Raw genomic sequence first — 21,406 nt, forward strand, 5'->3', positions numbered from 1 at the left:
ATCAATGTGTCTCTGAGCAAGACACTTAACCCCTGGTTGCTTCAGAGGTGTGCAGCCTCTGACATATATCACTTTGGATAAAAGCGTCAGCTAAATGACAAGTAACGTATCCAAAATTCTGATACAATGGCACCAGCACTGGAATTGTTTTTTAAAAAGTAGCAGACTGAGCTCATAGAAAATGTGTATTGCATTCTAAAGCCCAGTTCAGAACAAAGATGTGCGACGAGACGGGGAAAAGTTTCAGCGGTCTGAACCGGCCCGTCTCGGCTCCACTCAAACCAGCTGATGGTGACGCTGCGACTCAGCTGGTCGTGTCTCCAGAGGCTGCTTTTAGACGTCACCTGTTTCAACAGCCAATAGAGAAGTCAGCTGGTAAAGTCAGCTAGAAACTCTAGAAATAAAATGATCCATAATCCATAATCCATAATTTTATTTGAATGCTACAAACAGCTGGTCGAAATGGCAGAGTTTCAGACAGAGCCTCAACGACCGGCCGAAAGCACGGTAACGTTTTATAAAAGATTTATTTATTTTGATTAGGACAATGCACATTAATCAACATTTCTGTAAATGCACAGTGTTAGCCAGATACTACTACTTACCATGGGTAAGCGAGATAGAGAGTGACTGAAGAGGGCGCCCAAATAGCTCAGTTGGTAGAACGGGCGCCCATATATAGAGGCTTACTCCTCGACGCAGCGGGCCCGGGTTTGATTCCGTCCTTTGGACCAGCGGCTTTAGAACAAAGCCGTGAATCAGAGAAATGAAACATGTTTTTGCTGATTCATCACTTGAAATGCAACTGTAGCAAGCATCTCCCTTATCCACATTCGTATTTAGATGCAAAAAATTATATATCCAGCTACAAAAAAGCCTAAAAGTTGGAAGTTAGAACGGAAGAATAACGAGGCGTTGTCATGGAGATGATACACCGTCTCATTGGTGTGAACTGGCAGGTTTCAGAACGCTGCAGACCGACGCGTTGCAAGAAGTTGTAAGTTTACAGTCATCTCGTCACGAATCTTTGGTCTGAACTGGGCTTAATAAACAATATGTTTAAAATGAAAAGAAGTGAAAGTCATAATGAATGTGATGTTTTATTTAGCAGAATATATGTTGTTCTATATTATCCAATATTTCCTATATTTCTAAGCAGATTTTCTATACTATATTCTGATAAAATGTATGCCCCCCTCCCCCCGATTGATTATTGGTCCCCCATTTGCCACCCCGCTTACAAAATCCTGGAATCGCCTCTGCATATTTACAACCCATGGCCTGTTATCACTTAAATCAAGCTCCCGTGTTTGTGTCGCAGCATCTCCTCCATCCATCCCACCCCCCACACAGTGCTCTCCTCCGCAGCCACGGGCCACTGGCCTGTACCACTTCAGCCACGGGCCACTGGCCTGTACCACTTCAGCCACGGGCCACTGGCCTGTACCACTCAGCAGCTGAGAAGTCAGGAAAATGATGCCGACGTCCCTGATGTGAACATGACCTATTTTGAAGCCCTACAGAAGCCTGCAGACCTGGCCGTCTTCCTGCTGCGGTGGCCTACTGCTTGCACCTGCCTACATGACATCCTTAATACACAGAGTTAAAGATTCACGCTTTGCATTTAGTTTTACATAACAATATACATACCTAATTATTGCAAATTTACTGCACAAATGTCCAGCCTTTCTGCTGCACAGCCTTCCCTCTGGACACATTTCAGCTGTTTCTATTAGACCCTATCTTTATACACATTATATTTGCACTGATTCTTTAGTTACATATTTATAACACAATCAAATATTTAGAATTTGAGTGGGCATATTGAATAATTATATATTTATTTTATTCATTTATTTTTTATCTCATTTTGTAGATATTCATTATTTTTTATGGACAGTCACCAACATTTTCATCTGGGAAGCACTACATATAATATAAATATAAACAATGATACTTAAATATATTAAAGCCAGGGTATGATGCATGATAATGTAAGCGTGAGCATTTATAGCATTTACACCCAGTCATCAGCGGTTACACAAATCACATCACTGCTAAACAACTATACAGTTTGTATTCTGTGTTTGAGGTTCATAATTATTACTATTTCATGCATTACTGTCATTAAATATAAACTTGAAATTGATTTTAATGCTGTGATGAGTAGTTGATTTTGATTTATTGATACTAAAAGCCTTCAAGTGCATTTTTATTCAGTCACATTATACTGCAGTTTCTGCAGGTTTCACCAAGTTAAAGAAGACTTTTTATGACCTTTTAAGACCATTATGAATGACATTTAGGACCTTTATCACAACATCAACTAAGCTCTGAATTCAGTTTTTTCAAGCCAAGTATTGCTAAACATGTACTTCCCCATAGCTGAAGAATAAAATCTGTTTAATGTCTGTGGGACAATCCGAAAGAGACTCGCGCCAATAACATGAAAGCTGATTGGCTGCAATATAAGTTGCATGTTGGTCTCATTTGTAGTCTTAATACAGTGAAATTATAGTTGGACTAGTGAAAGAAAGAACTACAACACCACAGAATAATAAAAAAAAGGAAAAGGAAAATTAAGACCGGTTTGAAATTATTTAAAGTGCTCATATTATGCTCATTTTTAGGTTAATAATTGTATTTAGAGGTTATATCAGAATAGGTTTACATGGTTTAATTTTCAAAAAAAAAAAAAAAATTTGTACTGCGGGCCCTGACAGTACCTAGGTAAGGACTACTAGCCAGTCAGAAGCAGAGTAGGGCGGGCCCTGACAGTACCTAGGTAAGGACTACTAGCCAGTCAGAAGCAGAGTATGAGGGCGTGCCCTGACAGTACCTAGGTAAGGACTACTAGCCAGTCAGAAGCAGAGTAGGGCGGGCCCTGACAAGCATGCTAGTGTCATCCAAAACAAACCTGGCTCAGCTGGTAACCGTGGCTACGGCTCAGCCATACGGGTTCGAACCCGAGTCTGATCTCGAAACACAGGCAGAACAAGCCGACCCAGCTTCGCAACCTAGACTGGAGTAAGACGTTTCAGAGTAGTACGTTATTTAAATGTTAACAAATGAATCTTTCTGTCTCCTGGATATGGAGATACAACTATCTGAACTCTTCAGCTCGAACTAGCTTGGTTTGAGGGCGTGCCATGCTAGCAGCTAGGTGAGCATTATAACGTGTGTTCCAAAGTGACCACGTTTGTCTCTGAAGTAAAGGCTGGACTACAAAAGAGCTGTTTGGAGCAGTTTGTGAACAGTGTTTTCTGTTGGAGATGGTAAGTCCCTTTGGGGGGGGGGGAATTTTGGCTTTTTCCCTTTTCAAACCTATAACGCGCACAAAAAAGATATATAACACAAAGGCAAGGGAAAAAAGCCAACAAGCATAATATGAGCACTTTAAGACCTAGAACACAATACTTCAGTGAATTTAAGACTCTTTAAGGCCTACAGTTTTGAATTGAATTTTGAAATTTTAGGCTTTTTAAGACCCTACGGAAATCCTGTACTGTATTTGCGATTTCTTTCCTAAATACATAACTTGATGCACACAATGCAGGTAGCTTTCCCAAGTCGGACAACAGCTACACAGTATACTTTGATAAGTGTGTAGTACATACAGTGGCGGAAGAAAGTAATCAGATTCTTTACTTACAAATACCACACTCTGAATATACTCTGTTACAAGTAAAAGTCCTGCATTGAAAATGTCATTTAAACCTACATTGTGTAATTTTTGACTTGATTATTAGCAAAAACACCTTTGTTCTTTCAAAAATATGTACTCATTCATGTGTAATTACTCCCACCAACTAATCAAAGTATTCTCGTAAGCGTAGAATCTGACATTTAGAATCATTCAGAATACATACGAGTGAGTCGCTCGAATGACGGCCGCCATGTAGCGCCCCCATCTTTAAAATACATTAGCCAAAGAGGGACATACCTCCGCCTTTTAGTCCTCTTACACTCAGTGGCACCGTGACAAATGCCAGGGGGAGATTACTCGCCAGGGAAGAGAAAAAGAGAATAAAAACGACAACGCGACAGGCAAAGCCACAAGACCAAAGTTAATATTTGAGTGGTTAGAACAGTTGCGTGTAAACGATGGCGATACTAAGAGCTAATTTCGGGTTCGGCCACCATAGGAGTTGAAATGCATTCGCAATGGGAGGGGCTAGAAAGTAATATTCAGTTGGTTGTCATATACAATTTCACTGCTAGATGGGAGAAATTCTTACACAATGTAGCTTTAAGTAAAAGTACTCAATGCAGAACTCTCCTGCCGTTGTAGAAAGTGTAAAGGATCCAAACAGATGTGTGTTTAATGGTCTAATCGACTCAGCTGGACTTATATTGTTGGCTAGTTTACTTTAGAATAAAACATAAGATTTTAAAAAACTACATGTTATGTGTGCAAAATCTTAATTAGTAAAGTAACTAGTAACTAAAGCTGTCAGATGAATGTAGTGGAGTAAAAAGTACAATATTTCTCTCTGAAATGTAGCGGAGTAGAAGTAGAAAGTGGCATGAAAAGAAAACACTCAAGTACCTCAACATATACAGTATGTACATAAGTACAGTACTTGAGTAAATGTACTTCGTTACATTCCACCAATGAGTACATACTGTATGGAATTAGTATGTAGTAGTACACCGTGTGGGAATTTGCTCTGGGAAAAAGTTGAAACATTAGATTTCAGACAAATTCTAAATCAACATTTATGTTTTTGTAAAAGGGTGCAGGACACTGACACTTTTTCTCATTGAAATGATGACATAAACTGCCATTATCAATGGTTTTCATATCAACAAAATGCAGAGCATGTGTAAATGGCATCTGTGTGCCTGTAGATTCTCTATATCTCTATATATAGAACACGCCGAATTATTGAGACTTTGTCTTATTCACCGTAACCCCCAGAGATAAGTCCATACATACCCTTCTCATCTCTGTGTGTGTCCTAACTCTGTCTGACGGCCCCACCGCTAGCCTAGCTTAGCACAGATCCTGGAGGTAAGCGTCTAGCCTACTGCTCCCAATAACTGACAAAATAACGCAAAAATTGTCCTATTTACATGTTGTGATTTGTATAGTCACAGGGTGTACAAATAACAAGGTCACATGACACACAGCCATCTTCTAACCGTATACATACTGGGAACTATATTCTCAGAAGGCGAAGCACTGCTACTTCTGCTAGTTGGGCACCTGAGAAGCCCCAAGCAGAGAGTACCAATGCTTCACCTTCTGAGAATATAGATGAGATGAGAAGGGTATGTATGGACTTATCTAACTCTGGGGGATACGGTGAATAAGCTAAAGTCCCAATAAGTCGGCGTGTTCCTTTAAGGTGCCACCTGCTTATCACATAAACATACACACGTTGACACACAGGGCTCACAGTACACTTTGACATTGGACTGCAGGGCCCTAGGAAGTAGCCCAATCGCCAAAACTCAAAAGCAGCAAGCAGCGTTGAGCGGGTGTGTTTAGTCAGGATACGGTTTTGAAACAATTCAACTTTTTTCAAATGCTATACAATTGAATAAAACACCCACAATTCAATAAAAGTAATCATTAATTTTACAATACATCCATGTTTTTGGGCAACTTGGTTGAAAGAAACCCCTATTTCTGATACAAAAAAAGCTTTGAAACGCAACACAAGGGTGAAATGTTTGATTTCTTATAATGAAATCATACTAATGATGTGTGGCTTCCGGTCCAACTTATTCATAACTGTAAGGAGAGTTCACATCAGAATTATTTAGTTACTCAGTATACCAAGTATGATTTAGGCCCACATAAAACACAAGTTATGGTATAAAGTGAAAGATTATTCAGCTGGATAAAATTCAGGTGTAGGAGAAGCTGCGACATTTTATCTTGTGTTGCCCTCGTGTGGATCTTTTCAGCATCACCACCATTAGACATACAGCGGAGGGACAAGCCACTTCATTATTTCCCCTCTGTGCAGGGTTTTTCCTGCATGGGGGAATTTTTGCCCCATGCAAAATATTAATATTTAAATAAATCAGCTGGAGAGGCAGACTGCACCGGACTCTCCCGTGATGAATTTAAATATTCATATTGCTTTTTCAACCAGTTTTATTAACTGTGGTTTTATTTATTCAAGCATAATATACTTTTATCGTTTATCAAATTGTCAGAAATAACAGGCATAGACTTCTGTCAAATAAGGTGACACAGACTCATTTTCTTTACTGTACGCGGACCGATCATGCTTACTGCCGTGTGTAGCCCCCCCACCCCCAAAGGTCCATTCTGAGCCAGGAAAAACAAACTGTTATCGCTAACAGGTGTGACATTATTTGTGATAACAAAAAAACACAACGTTTCCATAAAGTATGTACATTTATTATAGGAGAGTGACACACTAAGTTGAACAATAACAATACAGTACACATTGTCAACCTGCCAAAGGACGTTTGAGGCACTTCGCATGAGGAAAGATTCGGTGAATATTTCAACAGCCTGCTGGTCAGGAGCAGGCATGTTAGGGTTGAAATCTACAATCTAGTTTGTGGTAAAGCATCATCACTAACAGCTGAAGGGGAGCAGCAGGAGGCTAAACTGTAGCAGGGGTCATCATGTATAAACTCAAATGTATTTCACTTCTTGTTCACATTTTAGACTCCTACAACTGAAATATGAAATAAACTGATCTAGTAGTGTATCCCCTATAGGAGTGGTTTTTATCACAGTGCAGAACTCATTTGTACAGTTAGAAATCCCATTGACAAAACTTTTTTTTTTAAATGTTATGATAAAACCAAATCGTTTTTTTTGCCTGAGAGCAATGAAGAAGAAGCAGACAAGATAGAGTAAACAGGGTTGTTTTCACACTGTGCATGTCCATCATATATATGAAACCAGTCAAACAAACATAAAGTCATCTGAAACTAACTGAAATAAGCTCTTAAATTGATTTGGTGTTTGCATCCATTTGGCTGGGATCATTTCAAACTGTCTTTATTAGGATTGGGCATCGAGAACTGGTTCCAACTTGGAATAATTTCAAAAATTATGATTCCAATGGAATCTTTTTTTTTTTTTACATTGGAATCATTTGGAAAATTTGGTTTTGAATCCCTTTCATTGTTCCACATTTAACACGCATGTTTGGGTTTCCGTAGCGACCACCATACTTCCAGGAAATTGTGTTGTGTGCGTTGTTTTACGTTGAAAAAAACCCAGTAAAACTGTACATCACTAGTGAATCAAAATAAAATTTTCCTCTTATCGGTGAAATAAACATGTGACCTGTTTCTACTCCACTCCTCAAAGAATCAGAATTGATAAGAACCTGAATCAAAAGGAAGAATCGCAGCTAGAATCAGAATTGTTAAAATCAAAATGATGCCAAACCCTAATCTGTATGGAGGGGTAATGAGAAAGTTGGGTGGAAAAAGTCATAAATACAATGTTATTGTTAAAGTAAAGAAATGAACATGTACTGAACACTTAATTGTGTAAAACTTAGTAGGCGATTTTATTAATCGTATCCCAAAACCCAAAATTGTTATATATCATAATACAGACATGAGTTCAATTCAAGTTTCAAGAATGACAAACCAATCATCAAAAAACTGAATCTCAACATTGGGATTGCAATGGCAAAAGTAAAACTATTAAGAACCTTTAGCTACTTTACATCCTGTTATTTTACCTCAATGTACTGCATTTGTAAGAAATATTTTTGTTGTTGTAGCCCAAAGAGAGAAACACCAGCCACATGAATATTTTAGAATAGGAGATAACTTATAACACTTATCCTTGTGATGTTAGACATTTTGCATGTTGAACGTCAAGTTGTGATTATTTTTTCACATCAATTATTTTTTATTTTTCCTACAAACAAAAACTGAACGTTAATTCGAGATTTATTCACTTGTAAATTTTCCTTAAATTGTATACAGTAGATTTGAAATAGCTTTTTTTACTGGGTTGGGATGTTATTACATCTAAAAGGGAACAAAACAAGATGGTTTGTTTTGGAAAAGGGACATTATGACCAAGGAAGTTAGCTTTCTGCAGCTGGCTAGGCTGGTTCAAATTAAGGAAAAGTTCAACATTTTGTAAAATAAGATAATTTGCTTTCTTTCTTTACAAGAGTAAGATGAGAAGACGGATATCAATTGCATGTGGTTAGCCTAGGTTAGCATAAAGTTTGGAGGCAGGGGGGAAAAGGCTAGCCTGGCTTTGTCCACAGCAAAAAACATCTCTAAAACTCACTGATCGACACATTGACAGACAACAGTCTCTGCTTCCAGTCTTTATGCTAAGCTAGGCTAACCACAACCCAGGCTCCAGCTCTGTACTTAACACGGACATGTCAATCTTCTCATCTCACGCTCTAGAAAAAAAGGGAGTAAGAATATATCCCACATATGTTGAACATTTCCTATCAGAAAAGGTAGCAAGGCCCTGACACACCAACCCGATAATCGGCGAGGTCGGGGACTCAAGTCTGTTCAGTGTGTTCCGTGCGGTCGTCAGTCGGAGGAGCCGTCGGCGTTCATTTTGGCCGGTTTGACTTGTTGAATCGGCCAGTGGGCAGTCGGACTCAATGACCAATCTGATTGGTGGAGTGCTAGCCCTTGACTAGCGAATCTGTACACGAGAAAACCGGAGCTGACAACACCAGTATCTTCTTATTACTGGCCATTGTATTTTCTTTCTGTCATTACCGGTTTTCAGCGTCGCCTGCTGTTATGGAGACCTATTACGTCTCGCGTACGCTCAAGTCGTCATCGCTTCGGTGTGTTCAGAGGCACTTTTTTTTTACCTCGAGCAGCCGACTGATCAGTCCGACTGCCTTTTCTGCTGACGGTCGGGTTGGTGTGTCAGAGCCTTAAAGGCTGAATGCTTGTTTGGTTTCATTGGTAAGTCACAAAAATGAGTGGAATGTAGTTACTACTCATGCTACATTTGTAGGAGTTTTACAGGAAATGATTTCATGGAAATTCACCAAATGTACAACAAAATGTCCTGCTGATTGGAGCGGTTGATTAAAATTAACATTTAGCAAATGCTGGTTAAACGCGGGACCTGATGAGGTCAGAACTTCATCAATTGGAGGCTGGCTGTTTAGAACCATTTTGAAAGTATAAAAACATTAGCATGGCTTGCATTGTTCAGTCACTTGCATATTGAACGGAATAAAACGCCACAGTTCGATTATCATGTAATACAATCATTAAAACCCATGAAGAAACGCAAAGCCCATGTCCTGTTGCCATTAAAAAAAAAAGGGGCAATGTAACATTAAAACATATGTATGTACAACATACTGGACTTGATGACACCAGTGAGCCAATATATAGTACAACATTAATGCAATAACAGGTGAAAGCTGATGGAAACACATGGATTAAGCTCCTACAACACCTAAAAGGTCTACAGAGCATAAAAACAAATGCGACAGTAACTATCCAATAACCTCTGAATGTATTTGATACCAATAACAAACTTTTATTGAATTAAGAAAAGTTTAGAAAGGTATGAAAAGGTCTGTTTTTATCTGGGGTGTCTGCACTTTGTTATAAGCAAATTACTATTGAAACATGCCGTTTTACGTTTTTATATACCCCCTCGTCTATTCATGTAAAGTTTAAGAACTTTCTGCCGTTGCATTTTTTACTTCTGGGGCGATCCAGCCAACCCCTTGCATCATAAAAATGACCTTTGTCCTTATTCTAATCAGCACTAACAGGTTCAATATTTCCATTCCTCAAAGGGTTGTGGTAAGGGTCCAAGTGCCTACAATTAGTTGTTGTGTAGGAAGACAGGGTTCGACATCATTGGCTAAGCCTTCCAGCGGCTTAAAGGGCATACTCCCATTCTTTCCTGAAAGGCTTTTAATATAAAATATCTGCAGGAAGCGTTGAGTAAACAATCCAAAAAAAAGTTCAACCAAAAGCAATTGGAAATTTGTTATATTATTGTTTGAGACTTGGGCCATTATTCTAATAGAATTTACAGTAAATGTTGGACCTAGAGCTGAAGAGATTAGTAGATCAACAGAAAAAAAATCAGCAATTTTGACAATCAACTAACCGTTAAATTAAAAAAATAACGCCAAACATTGCCTCGTTCCAGTTTCTAAATTGAGATGTTTTGCTGCTTCCTCGTATTATGTGAGAAAAAAGTCTGAACATCTTTGGGTTTGGGAGTGTTTGTCACACAAAACTAAGACATCCGATGACGTTACCTTGGGCTTAAGAAAATAGACATTTTTTACTATATTCTAACATTTAATAGACCAAATGATTGACTAATTGAGAATATAATTGACAGATTCATCGATCGGGAATTTAATTGTTGGTTGCAGCCATAGTTGATATTACTTATTATTGACATGAGTGATACTACAATTACAAATGATTAAAAGAATAAAGGTATTTTGTCAACTTTGGCATCGTAAAGGTTTCGAAGTGGATGTCAAATCTTACACTCAAGCCCTGTGACAACACTTGACTAACATTTCTATGTTGTTTCTGGCAGAATTTCATATTATGTTTTTCTTGATGTTACCATCCTGCATCATAATCTTCTTAAACATTGCGACTCACAAAAAAAGTAACAATATGAAAGCAAATTCATGGGACCTTTAAGATCTACAGTAAACTCGGAAATCAAATTGGATTCATATGATTCACAACATGACGAGTAAACCGTCTGATCTGCTGACAACAATATTGTTGCATGGAAACTGCATAGGGTGCAAAATGGGCTGATCTGTATGTCTCAAGTACTGACAGGGAGCATGGTTAACAGATATATGATTTCTCTTTTCAGCAAAAGTAATTTATAAAACTATCCGTCTATTTGCAACACTTGGCAGATTTAAGAGATTACTGTGAAAAATATCTTCTCTAGTTATGACAAGCGCATGCTACAGGTTGACAAAATCCTGACAAGGAAACCGTAAACTAACCCTGAAGATAAAATGGAGTAAAATGACATCCCCTTCAATTAAAAACATACAAAAAGGAATCATTTGGACCAGAACATTTTCAAAAGCGCAAAACAAAAAGTAATTTGTCTACAAGCTTTAGAGTTAAGCTATACAAACAGTTTCCTGTCCTCATGTGCAGGCCCAGGATAATAAAATAATATAGAAAAGTCCCTTAAACTAGGCCTCTGCTTTTTTGAAATTAATGAGCAAAAATGACAAACCAGATTAATATGAAATCACCTGAGTAATTTAATTCAGCTCTACTCACAACTTTGCTGATATTGTCCCCTTTCTTTAAGCTAGTGCTCTTACCACAGCTCTTAATTACAGTGTACCATTTTCACAGTTCAATTTGACCTGTGCATGCATGATATAAATCATGCTTGCAGTACATCATTTACCAGAAAATGCACCTATGAAAAGATAAACTACAATTTACTGAGGAATATGTATTTACAGGAACAGAATTTGAACAAACGTAGAGTGGAAGGTCATTAAAAAATATACAACTTAAAACCATTTGTTCCACCTCAGAGACAGAATATCTCTTTCATTTTAAAGTAGATGGAAAACTTTCAGAACAGTTTATTCCAGTCTCTAGTTGCCTCCATGAGGTGTCGCTGGCCATGACCAATCCAATCTTCTTGGCTGTTGAAGAGCCGACCACAAAACCAGCAGTCAAACACCACAGGCTCTTGACTACAACCTGACAGTTTTTTCACTACCTCATACTTTTTTTTGCTTTTTTTCCTCAACTTCAGTTTCAAGAGGAATCGCTCTCGGACAGAACTCTGAACTGGCCGGGGTCTTGGATCATCGCTGTGAGACGATGCACCTTTGGTCGAGGAATTCTTCCATAGAGTACCGAGCTCAGAGAGAGCTTGGATTGTTTTCTGAGACAGAGAGACCTTAGTAACAGCACCTTTGTACCGGTTAACTACCTTCATGACATTGGCCACTTCGGGAATGTCAGCATCTGGATGATTGAGCACCACTACAGGTTGGTATCTACGAGGGCATTTGACCTGCTGTAGAGAACTGAATGGGGCAAGCCTTAGTGTTCTTTCAACTTCTTTGGCTACAGGCTTCCATAACACAGTAGTCTCTTTCTCAGTCAGTACTTTATTTGAGAGTCTTCTAGCTTTATGCACCGTTGATGGAAGCTCGTCAAATAATGGTTTCCTGCGCCTTTTCCTTTGGCTTGGAGGCCGAATCGGCCTTGGGGCTAGGATAGGTTTCTCTGCTTCACACGATTGTACCTTTACATTCATCTGAGAGGGTGAAATGCAAGATTCCTTGACATCTTTCTGTGCAGTATTTTGTATGGTGATCAATTTCTTTACTCCATTGGAGGAATTTGCATTAGTTTTGTTTGAGGACACCAGAAAACACTGTGTTTGAGGTCTGGTGGCCAAAAACAAAGGTTGACTGCTTGAGGTGGGAGCACCACTTGTAAGAAGGCTACCAGTAGGAGTGACAATTTTAAAAAAGACTTTGTTCCCAGTACCGTCACTGGTTCGGCTACACGGAGTCCCGGTCTTTGAGTCTTGGTTGTTCAACTTCAAGCCTGATTTGGGTGGAGATATGTATCGGAGCAAGAATGCCTGGCGACCAGTCTGTAGGGTGCTGGGTTTGTCTGCAGAGCTCACAGGCACGGCCAGAACTGGCCGTGAATTCAGTGGGAGTTGTGTATTTGCCAGACTGAGGCCAGGAGCACTGGGGGTTTGAACAAAGGGAACAGACCTCTGTACCAAATAGCAAGTTGGCTGTGTCTTTGCGGTTTTGTCTGTAGGTGCATTATGTGGTGTGCTTGAGAAGAGTACAGGACCCTTAAAACCTTGGCTGTTGATAAGGTAGTGATTTGAGGTGCTGCTAACACCTGGTTGAACAGCAGAGAGAAGTGTTGTCCCTTTTTCAGCAGCTCCTGCCTTTGGTGCAGATACACCCATCTTCCTGCTGTTTGGAGTAAGGGTTACTCCAGTAGGATTACTTGATCTTTCTAACCCTGACTTCATATAAGATACATTGATCTGAGGATTTCCAGAATTGGTTATCAGTTTAAAACCTGGAGTGGCCTTGAGCTGAACCGGCATGGCAAATTGATTCTCAGTAGTTCTCAGGAGTACTGACTGCTTTCCCTCTGGCAGCTGAAGAATTCGTAGAGTTGTTTTTGTTTGTTTTGAAGAATCATTACTTGCACTTGAAGATCCAACTCTTTCCTTATTAAGTTGTTGGTTAATGATTGCATCTGAATGTTCCTCCACAAAACTGCCCAAAGAACTTGAACCAATCTTTGTTTCTGACCGTTTGTTAGATATAGGAATGCTCTCCTCCTCAATTTTGATAATATTAAAGTCTTGGAGCACTGACTCAGGATTTTCATCCTCAGTGGCAGGATCATCAACACTAGCGATGCACGCATCAACCTCAATGTCACTATCTGACACCTTTTCTTGATTTAAGTCTTCTCCATTGCCACTTTCTCTGAATGGTTCTGGCGACTCTGCCAATGTCAAGCTAAACTGTGATGATTCACAAACACTTTCTTTGTCTACTGAATGTTCAGACATATTATCAAAGTTTTGGGTAGTGTTTGGGGAGGTGCCAAATGTTTCCTTGGAATAATTGTGAAAAGTAAATACTTCTTGGTTTGGTGAATTTTGTGTGCAGTTTTCTGATCCCATTGCACTGTCTCTGCGGCTACCTGGAGTGGATAGGGATGACTCTGATGGAGGTGCTGCATTAGTCGAAAGCTTTTTTAAATTTTGCATGTTTTTATGTTCAATGTCAGTTTTAACCTGATCAGTTTTTTTTGGAGTACTCTGAGAAGATCTGTCATCATTTTCTATAGTGTTAAAGGGGGAGTTCCCTTTGTGTTCGTCAATGGGTTTGTTTGTTACTGTATCAGTCATCAATAACTCATCTGCAGCCCCACAGTTTTCAATAGTGTCTTTGGAGACTTGTTTGGAATGCAATGTGTCGTGAGCAGTGACCTTACCAGCACACATTGTTGAAGTATTACTGATTTGAGAACCACTATGGCAGGTTGCGTCAGAGTTAAATGTTGCAGAGACAGAGTTATTATCAAACTTACTTCTCTGGGACCAGTTTGTTTGACTTGGGTGACTCTGGTCATCCCCATGAACAATCTCATTTGTCATGGGATATAGTGTATCTGCACAAGTCGAAGACCTACCTAGTAAAGGATTAGTTTTCTCGCCAACATCGTCTCGAGGTGGGGTGGAATCAAGGTTGCAAACAGAGGTTTCTTCCTCCTCAAGCTTCACTTTTACTGCCATAATATCGTCTTGAGTCATCTGTGTGCAAGATCCACTTTTTGGTGAAAGAGCAGAACAATGTGATGGTAAGTTCTTGCTATGTGAGCATTCCCCATTCTCATGAGATACTTTAATTTTTTCCAACGCAGGATTTGGGGCCGAGGATCCCACATCTTCAACAAATGTATGGTTTTGAGCGGATGAATCTTGCTTTGCTGTTGGTATTACTTTGAGAACTAAATGTTTTTTGCCATCCACCATCTTGAATCCCATCACTTTGGTTGTACAGTTGGGAGGAAGAGAGATTTTGTTCTTAACCATCAAAACAGTCAGTCCATTAGGATTGGTGTGACTTGTAGCATCAGAACTTGCAGAGTTGTCATATTCCTGTAACACTACAGGCATGGAGTGCTCTGTATTATGAGAGCTTTTGCTCCAATTTTTGTTTTCCTTTTTTGCAACAGTCCCATCCACAAAGTGGTGGGTCTCCTCGAATGATATCTCCGTTTTCATTAGTCTGCCATTTTGGTTTGGTAAACTCCCAGAAAGACAGTTCAGTTTTGATATCCTCTGAGCCTCCTGTGATTCACCACTCTTTTTCAGCAAAAGTTTCAGGCTTGCAGATGAATTTGCTGAAATGCTGCTGTCATCTATAGCCTTCCATGCATTCCTTCTCTCAACCTCTTCTTTGTGAACAGCTGCTGTGTGTTTTTTAAGATACTCGCCTCTTGTTGCACCATATCCACAGATCTGACAAGTGAAAGGGAACGTTCCCGAGTGAGCTTTCATATGCTTCTGGTGATCTTCTTCGTTCAAGCTGATATGTCTGCATTTTGAGCACTTCCAATGGCTCTCATTATGATGATGGATGTGCTGGACGAATGTTCCTGCATCCACAGTTGTAAACTCACACCAGTCACAGTTAAACTGTCCATTTAGACTGTGACACATGATGTAGTGTCTGGTAAGCAAAAGCAGGGAGTACTGAACATCATTGTTGCAAAGCTCACATGTAACTAGAGTATTCCTGTGCTCAATCCGATGACGCTGAAGAGCAGGAAACTCGTTTGTGGAAAAACCGCACAGGTCACAAGGGTATGTAGGAAGGGTTCCATTATGGGCCGCTCGAAAATGTTTGAAGAGATCATTGGGGCTATATGTGGAATCATCTTTACACACAGAGCATCCAAAACTCAGAATCTTTCCAGAGAAAACGGCTCCCTGCTGAATTTTACAATGGGATTTATTGTGAGTCTGTTTATCTTTCGTGATTGAGCTCCCATGTTCTTTAATGGAGGATTCTTCAGCATTATTGAAGGGTGACCCATCTGTCACTTCTCTGAAATGCTTATACACAAAGTCTTTTACCTTTTCTTCCCCTATTACTGATATGTTGCAGTTTTTGGCAGGATCATGAGGTATTGTGAGGTCTTCTTCCATAGTTGTAAATCTACAGATATCTGTAAGAAAAGTAAACAAATTTGTTTTTATTAGCACATTAAGAAGCATCCCACTTACTCTAAATGCATTTAACATTGCTGTATAGCAGAACAACTAAATCTATTATCTCATGCCCACTTAAACCACACAGGTTTTGATGCAGCATTTAAGAGTGGAGGTGGGCCACCTTGAAATAAAGACTCTCTACTAACATCACAAGAATTTTATATACTTTTATAAAATAAAAAAACATTACCATTAAAGGTGCTCTAAGTGATGTGACGTGTTTTTTGGGCTATAACATTTTTCGTCACATACAGCAAACATCTCCTCACTGCAGTAGCGTTAGCACGTAGGCTACTTCCACATTGTGTATTCACGGCTCAACCAGCTCCTTCTTGTCGGTTATTGGCTGGAACACTGTTATGTTTGGTGGTGCAGGTTGGCGCAGTTTGTTTTTGTTGCCGTTTGTGGAGCCTGAGTTGTCTTCAGAGACACTTTTTACAGTGTGTTCAGGGGACAGGCAGCTAGAGGATAGTGAGGAGTCGTTTGCTGCATGTGACAAAAAATGTTGTAGCCTAAAAAACGCGTCACATCACTTAGAGCACCTTTAATAGAACACAGAGCATATGCTATTTCATACGTTGAAGCTGTGGTAGGCAGTAGGGATTTAACGATACACTCAATACCCGATTCAATACGATTCACAATTTTAAGTTCACAATACGATTTTCTCACATTAATTTTAACAGAATGAGCTGCAGACAAATTACCTTTTATGTAAACTGTGCAAAACAACGTGTGCAAAATTGCAACAGAAATTGTATTTTATTCTCGAATAACAAAACTTAACTTAAAATTTGATTTTTAAAACAAATCCCATACCAAATAACTAAATAAACAGAAAAAATATCTTCAAATAATAAATAAATCAAAAGTGGATTACGCCCTAGGCCGTTTCAAAATTGCATCGCAATTCATTTTTTATTACACATTTATATAGATTTTTAAGCAATTCACGATGATCGTTACATCCCTAGTAGGCAGTATATTTTGCCATTGTTGGGAAATAATTCCATTATTATCTTTCATCATATTGTTATAAGTGTTCAGAGAGAAAACTAAAACTCTGCACCTCCTCTTGATTATGTTTTCAGGCTTCAGAAAATCTAGCATGACAGGGGACATTGGCCAATCACAGGTCATTCAGAGAGAGAGCATTCCTATTGGCTGTTCTGCACATGCAGTGAGCGGAGACAGAGACCTGCAGGAAGAGGTCTTACTCCACTTTAACTTTGGTCGTGTTTTTTTTTTTGCTTTCTACCTACTGCAGCTTTAACTGCTCTTTATGTAATGAACGTGACTATTGTGTAGGCCATAATCAACTAAGCAAATTGCGCATGATGTGGAATACAGCAGGACCTGAGTGGCTTAAGCTCCACAAAACATTCCACAGTTCTGGGGATAAAGCCTGTATACCAACCGTGTACACCAGGGGTTCTCAAACTCATTACTCAGTCCACATCTAATTTTTTTTTCCAAGGTCAGAGGTCCGGAACGATGGGCAATAACAAACTAACAATCAGCTCACTTGTGACTTTTAAGCAACATGGGCTTAGATTTGTAGATCTCAAAAGTAGCTCAATGTATTGGAAGAAGGCAAAGCCTGTGCTCCCACATTGAGAAATGTATCAGGTGCTACCGGTGGCACAGCTGAGGAACAACCTTACACACTTAATAACTAGGGATGAAACTGTAAAAAAAAAAGAAAGAAAAAAAAAAAAAAGAAATCTGAATTAAATTAAAAAGAATGTGTATATCATTTAAACTGTGTCATTGAAAATTTTATATAACGATTATAATGACAAATGATCACGGTTATCAGCGCTATCGCGGTTTTGGTAAAATGTGCTGAAAATGTTCAAAAAGTACTAAAACACACAAAAATCATGTATATATGTTCAAATAATGTAGACAACACTTTGGCATAATAAAAACCCCATTAAAATGTTGAGGAAATTATTTTTGCTATATTCAAAGAAACAGGTTTAAAAGAAAACTGAAGTTATCTTAACTGTGAAAAGAAAAAAGAAAAAAACATGAGAAAAAATAAGATTTCAAAAGGATTGGAAGGGGGGTCCCACAGGCGAGACGGCGAGCTTTTGCTTTGGAAGTGTCGTTTCTTCCGTTTTTTTGAGCCGGCACAGCGCTGTGAAAACATAAATTTACTTTCAGCTGTTATCAGAGGACGCAGGTGAGGGAAACAAGAAATAAAAACAGAAACTCTGAAAATGAAACTGCCAATACGCTTATTAAGTCGTTAATAATTGTACAATTACCTATAATAAGTATATCTTAATATAAAGCAAGGAATGTTTGTCTGTGATAGGGTTGGGCGATGTCCCCTAAATTGGCAGTTGACGATGGTTACAGTAAAACATCGTGATGGACGATGATCGTCGGAGCCGGGGGTAAATGGTGCCCTGCTGGTAGGTTTTACAACGTGACCTACTTTCACTTAAGTACGGTGCAGTAAAGTCAATCAGATGTCCGTGATCTGCGTAACGACAGTACAGTGGGACGTTTGCCTTCAACAGAGCGACAGTAATAACCTAACATACCATCATTACTGAGTTTAAACTACATTCTCGGTTATGTTTGCACTGAATAACGCATTCAATAAACAGAAACATAAGTCTTGCAGCGCACATGGGGGGGAGGGGGGGGGGGACAGACGGACACATCACGATGGTGGCTCTCCATCGTGATGTTGGGCAGCCATCACGATGGACAATGATATCGTCCATCGGCACAACCCTAGTCTGTGAGTGTGTCAATCATAAATTGCAAGAACACTTGGGTGTATTGCCGAGTACCCAATGAAGTGTCGAATTTGGTGCAGTTTGTAAACGCACAACCAATATTAATAAACTGAATAAAACTAAGCAGGGCCAAAATGTGAAGTGGTTGCTTTAATTCTTTTCCTAGGATGGCAAAGGCATGACCCACCCTACTCTGCATCTGATTGGCTTACCCTGGTATTCATACGCTAACCAATTTCACTCCTCATGACTAAATCTAACCAATCCAACCAACTAAGGCAACTAGTACTGTACAAATTACAAAAAGTTTACGATACAAATTAATAACACTAATGACGTGACTGCCGCCAAATGACCTTTAACAGCACTTCATATGTCAAAGCAAGTGACTAATACACCTATTTAGCAATTAATACCTCCGCTAAGTGGGTTTCTGACCGATCTGATTTCAAGGTCCAACTTATTGTCTTTAAGTCATTTAATGGTCTGGGCCAAACATATTGCAGATATGTTTGCTAAGTACAAGCCGGATCGGTCTTTCAGATCTGCAGGGGTTGGTCAGTAAGTGGTGCCCAGAGTTTAATCCAAACAGCTTTTGCTATTATGCTGCCCACTGCTGGAATCAGCGCCCCTTAGAACTAAGACATGCCCCAACTGTAGCTATTTTCAAAACTAAGTTAGACTATTCTCTTTAGCAGTTGTTGTCAGTTTTTTCTCATTGTGTACTATTTTTTCTTGTTGTTTTGCATGTAAAAGAACTTTGAGTTACCTCTGTGTATGATAAGGTGGTATATAAATAAAATTGCCTTGGCTTTCTATAACTGGTAATGTTGGTATTGGCAGTGGTAGAAGAAGTTTTTTTTAACTATTAATACTGCACAGTACAAGCCCTGCATATAAATGTTTACGTGAAGATTGAAAGAGAGGCATTTTCAGCATAATGTAATTACATTAATTATCAAATAAAAAAAAAACAACTAAAAACATACTTTGTGCCACACTATGCAGAATATTACACATACCTTGTCAAGAAGACCTCTAAAAAGTTTCAGAACTCTAGTCCTAGGGAGCTAGGGAGTAGGGCTGGGCGATAAAACGATAAGTCTCGCGATAGACACGTAATCAATATCAATAGAAAATGCGTTCGATAAAACGTTCGATAACTTTTTTTTCTTCGTCGGAAGCAACCAGGGGTTGTGAAGCAAGTTTGGTTGCATGAACAAAGGCACTCACTTTCTGGTAATCTAGCAATGTACGGAGTGACTAACAGCCAATCATGTAACAGTATCAAGTTTGGTTGCGCCACATCGCTGTCTCGTGTTCTCCAATAACAGAACCGGCGGCGTGGAGCAGAAAGTGAGTGCTGCAGCGAGCGAGGAAATTGTTGATAAAACAGGAAAAGTCAGTATGGCAGTTTTGGGGATTTTGTAAGTCTGACCGTAGTCAGACCAATGTCGTCAGTCCCCACCAACACTGGTAATATCACAAACTTGTTTTACGACCTTAGCAGCGCTCACACTTTGGAGCACAGACGTATTCGCCAGCAACGTCCAACAACATCTGCAGCTGAAACACCGCACAAGCAGCAGACCACCATGGAGAGGTACTCTGCATCAGCGCCTTACTAAACGGAACAATGAAATAATGGAGGCAGACATGCTGAGCACTGTCGAGAAGCCAGGTTACCAACCTAGCACTAAACTTGCAGAAAATAGTTCTCAGGTTTCTTATATTTAACACTTTGCACTATTTTATTACTATTATTATATTCCTCTCCGTGAACCATCACATTATCGTGGTGGAGAGGTTTGTGTGTCTCTGTGAACCTGAGGGCTGTGTTGTCTGGAGCTTTGTGCTCCTGGTAGGGTCTCCCAAGGCAAAGTGGTCTCAGGTGAGGGGCCAGACAAAGAATGGTTCAAAAACCCTATGAATAAACGAGGTAGAGATGGAGTGACCCTGCCCGGAGGAAGCCCGGGGCCCCCGTCTGGAGCCAGGCCCAGATGGCGGGCTCGTCAGCGAGCGCCTGGTGGCCGGGTTTGCCACGGAGACCAGCTGGGCACAGCCCGAAAAAGCTACGTGGCTCCCATCTCTCCAGCCCATGGGCCCACCACCTGTGGGAGGAACCGCTGGGGTCTGGTGCGCTGCCACACGGGGGGGCAGTGAAGGTCAGGGGCCTCGACGGACCAGACCCGGGCAGCAGACGCTGGCTCTGGGGACGTGGAACGTCACCTCTCTGTGGGGGAAGGAGGCGGAACTGGTGCGGGAGGTGGAGCGCTACCGGTTAGATCTGGTGGGGCTTACCTCTACGCACAGTCTCGGTTCTGGAACCATACTCCTGGATAGGGGTTGGACTCTTTTCTTCTCAGGAGTTGCCCAGGGTGTGAGGTAGGGCTGTACGATTATGGCCAAAATGATAATAACGATTATTTTGATCAATATTGAGATCACGATTAATTATCACGATTATTTGTTGATTTTAGCCAAAACAAATTTTATTATATAATTATAACTGCTTTTACATCCATATTGTGCTACATTCCTACTAATACATCCATATTGTGCTACATTCCTCCTTTATTGAAGGATACTGTGAAGGAGTATGCCATTTCAGCTGTTGTGCGACCGCTTTCCACACATGCATGTTTGCCGTGAAAGATACAGGCAACGCAATTTTCTGTTCACGTTAACGGTGCATGTGGTGCCTGGTAGCTACCGGACGAAATAGCTACGCGGATTTCTGTGGCTCATTACACTGCCACTTACATGTCTGCGTTGCGCTCTGATGCTCCGAAACCCACGTTAGAGGCAACATAAACATCGCTGAATGTCACGCTAGTAAACACTAATGACACGTTATACAGCAGCTAACGTTAGCCTACCGTTA

At 40.0% G+C, this 21,406-nt stretch overlaps 1 protein-coding gene across 1 annotated transcript in view; it reads right to left on the reverse strand.

Moving 5' to 3' along the window:
- Positions 1–6,357: 6,357 nt before the first annotated feature.
- The window catches only part of si:ch211-214e3.5 (zinc finger protein 518A), a 32,218-nt gene continuing 17,169 nt past the window's right edge, over positions 6,358–21,406 (reverse strand). The window contains exon 3 of the mRNA XM_039788932.1: positions 6,358–15,720. Coding sequence (XP_039644866.1) covers positions 11,558–15,700 — 4,143 coding nt within the window. The 5' untranslated portion in view covers positions 15,701–15,720 and the 3' untranslated portion in view covers positions 6,358–11,557. The remainder of the gene's footprint in view (positions 15,721–21,406) is intronic.

The sequence above is a fragment of the Perca fluviatilis genome, chromosome 21 (assembly GCF_010015445.1).
Source record: "Perca fluviatilis chromosome 21, GENO_Pfluv_1.0, whole genome shotgun sequence".
Lineage (NCBI taxonomy): Eukaryota > Metazoa > Chordata > Actinopteri > Perciformes > Percidae > Perca > Perca fluviatilis.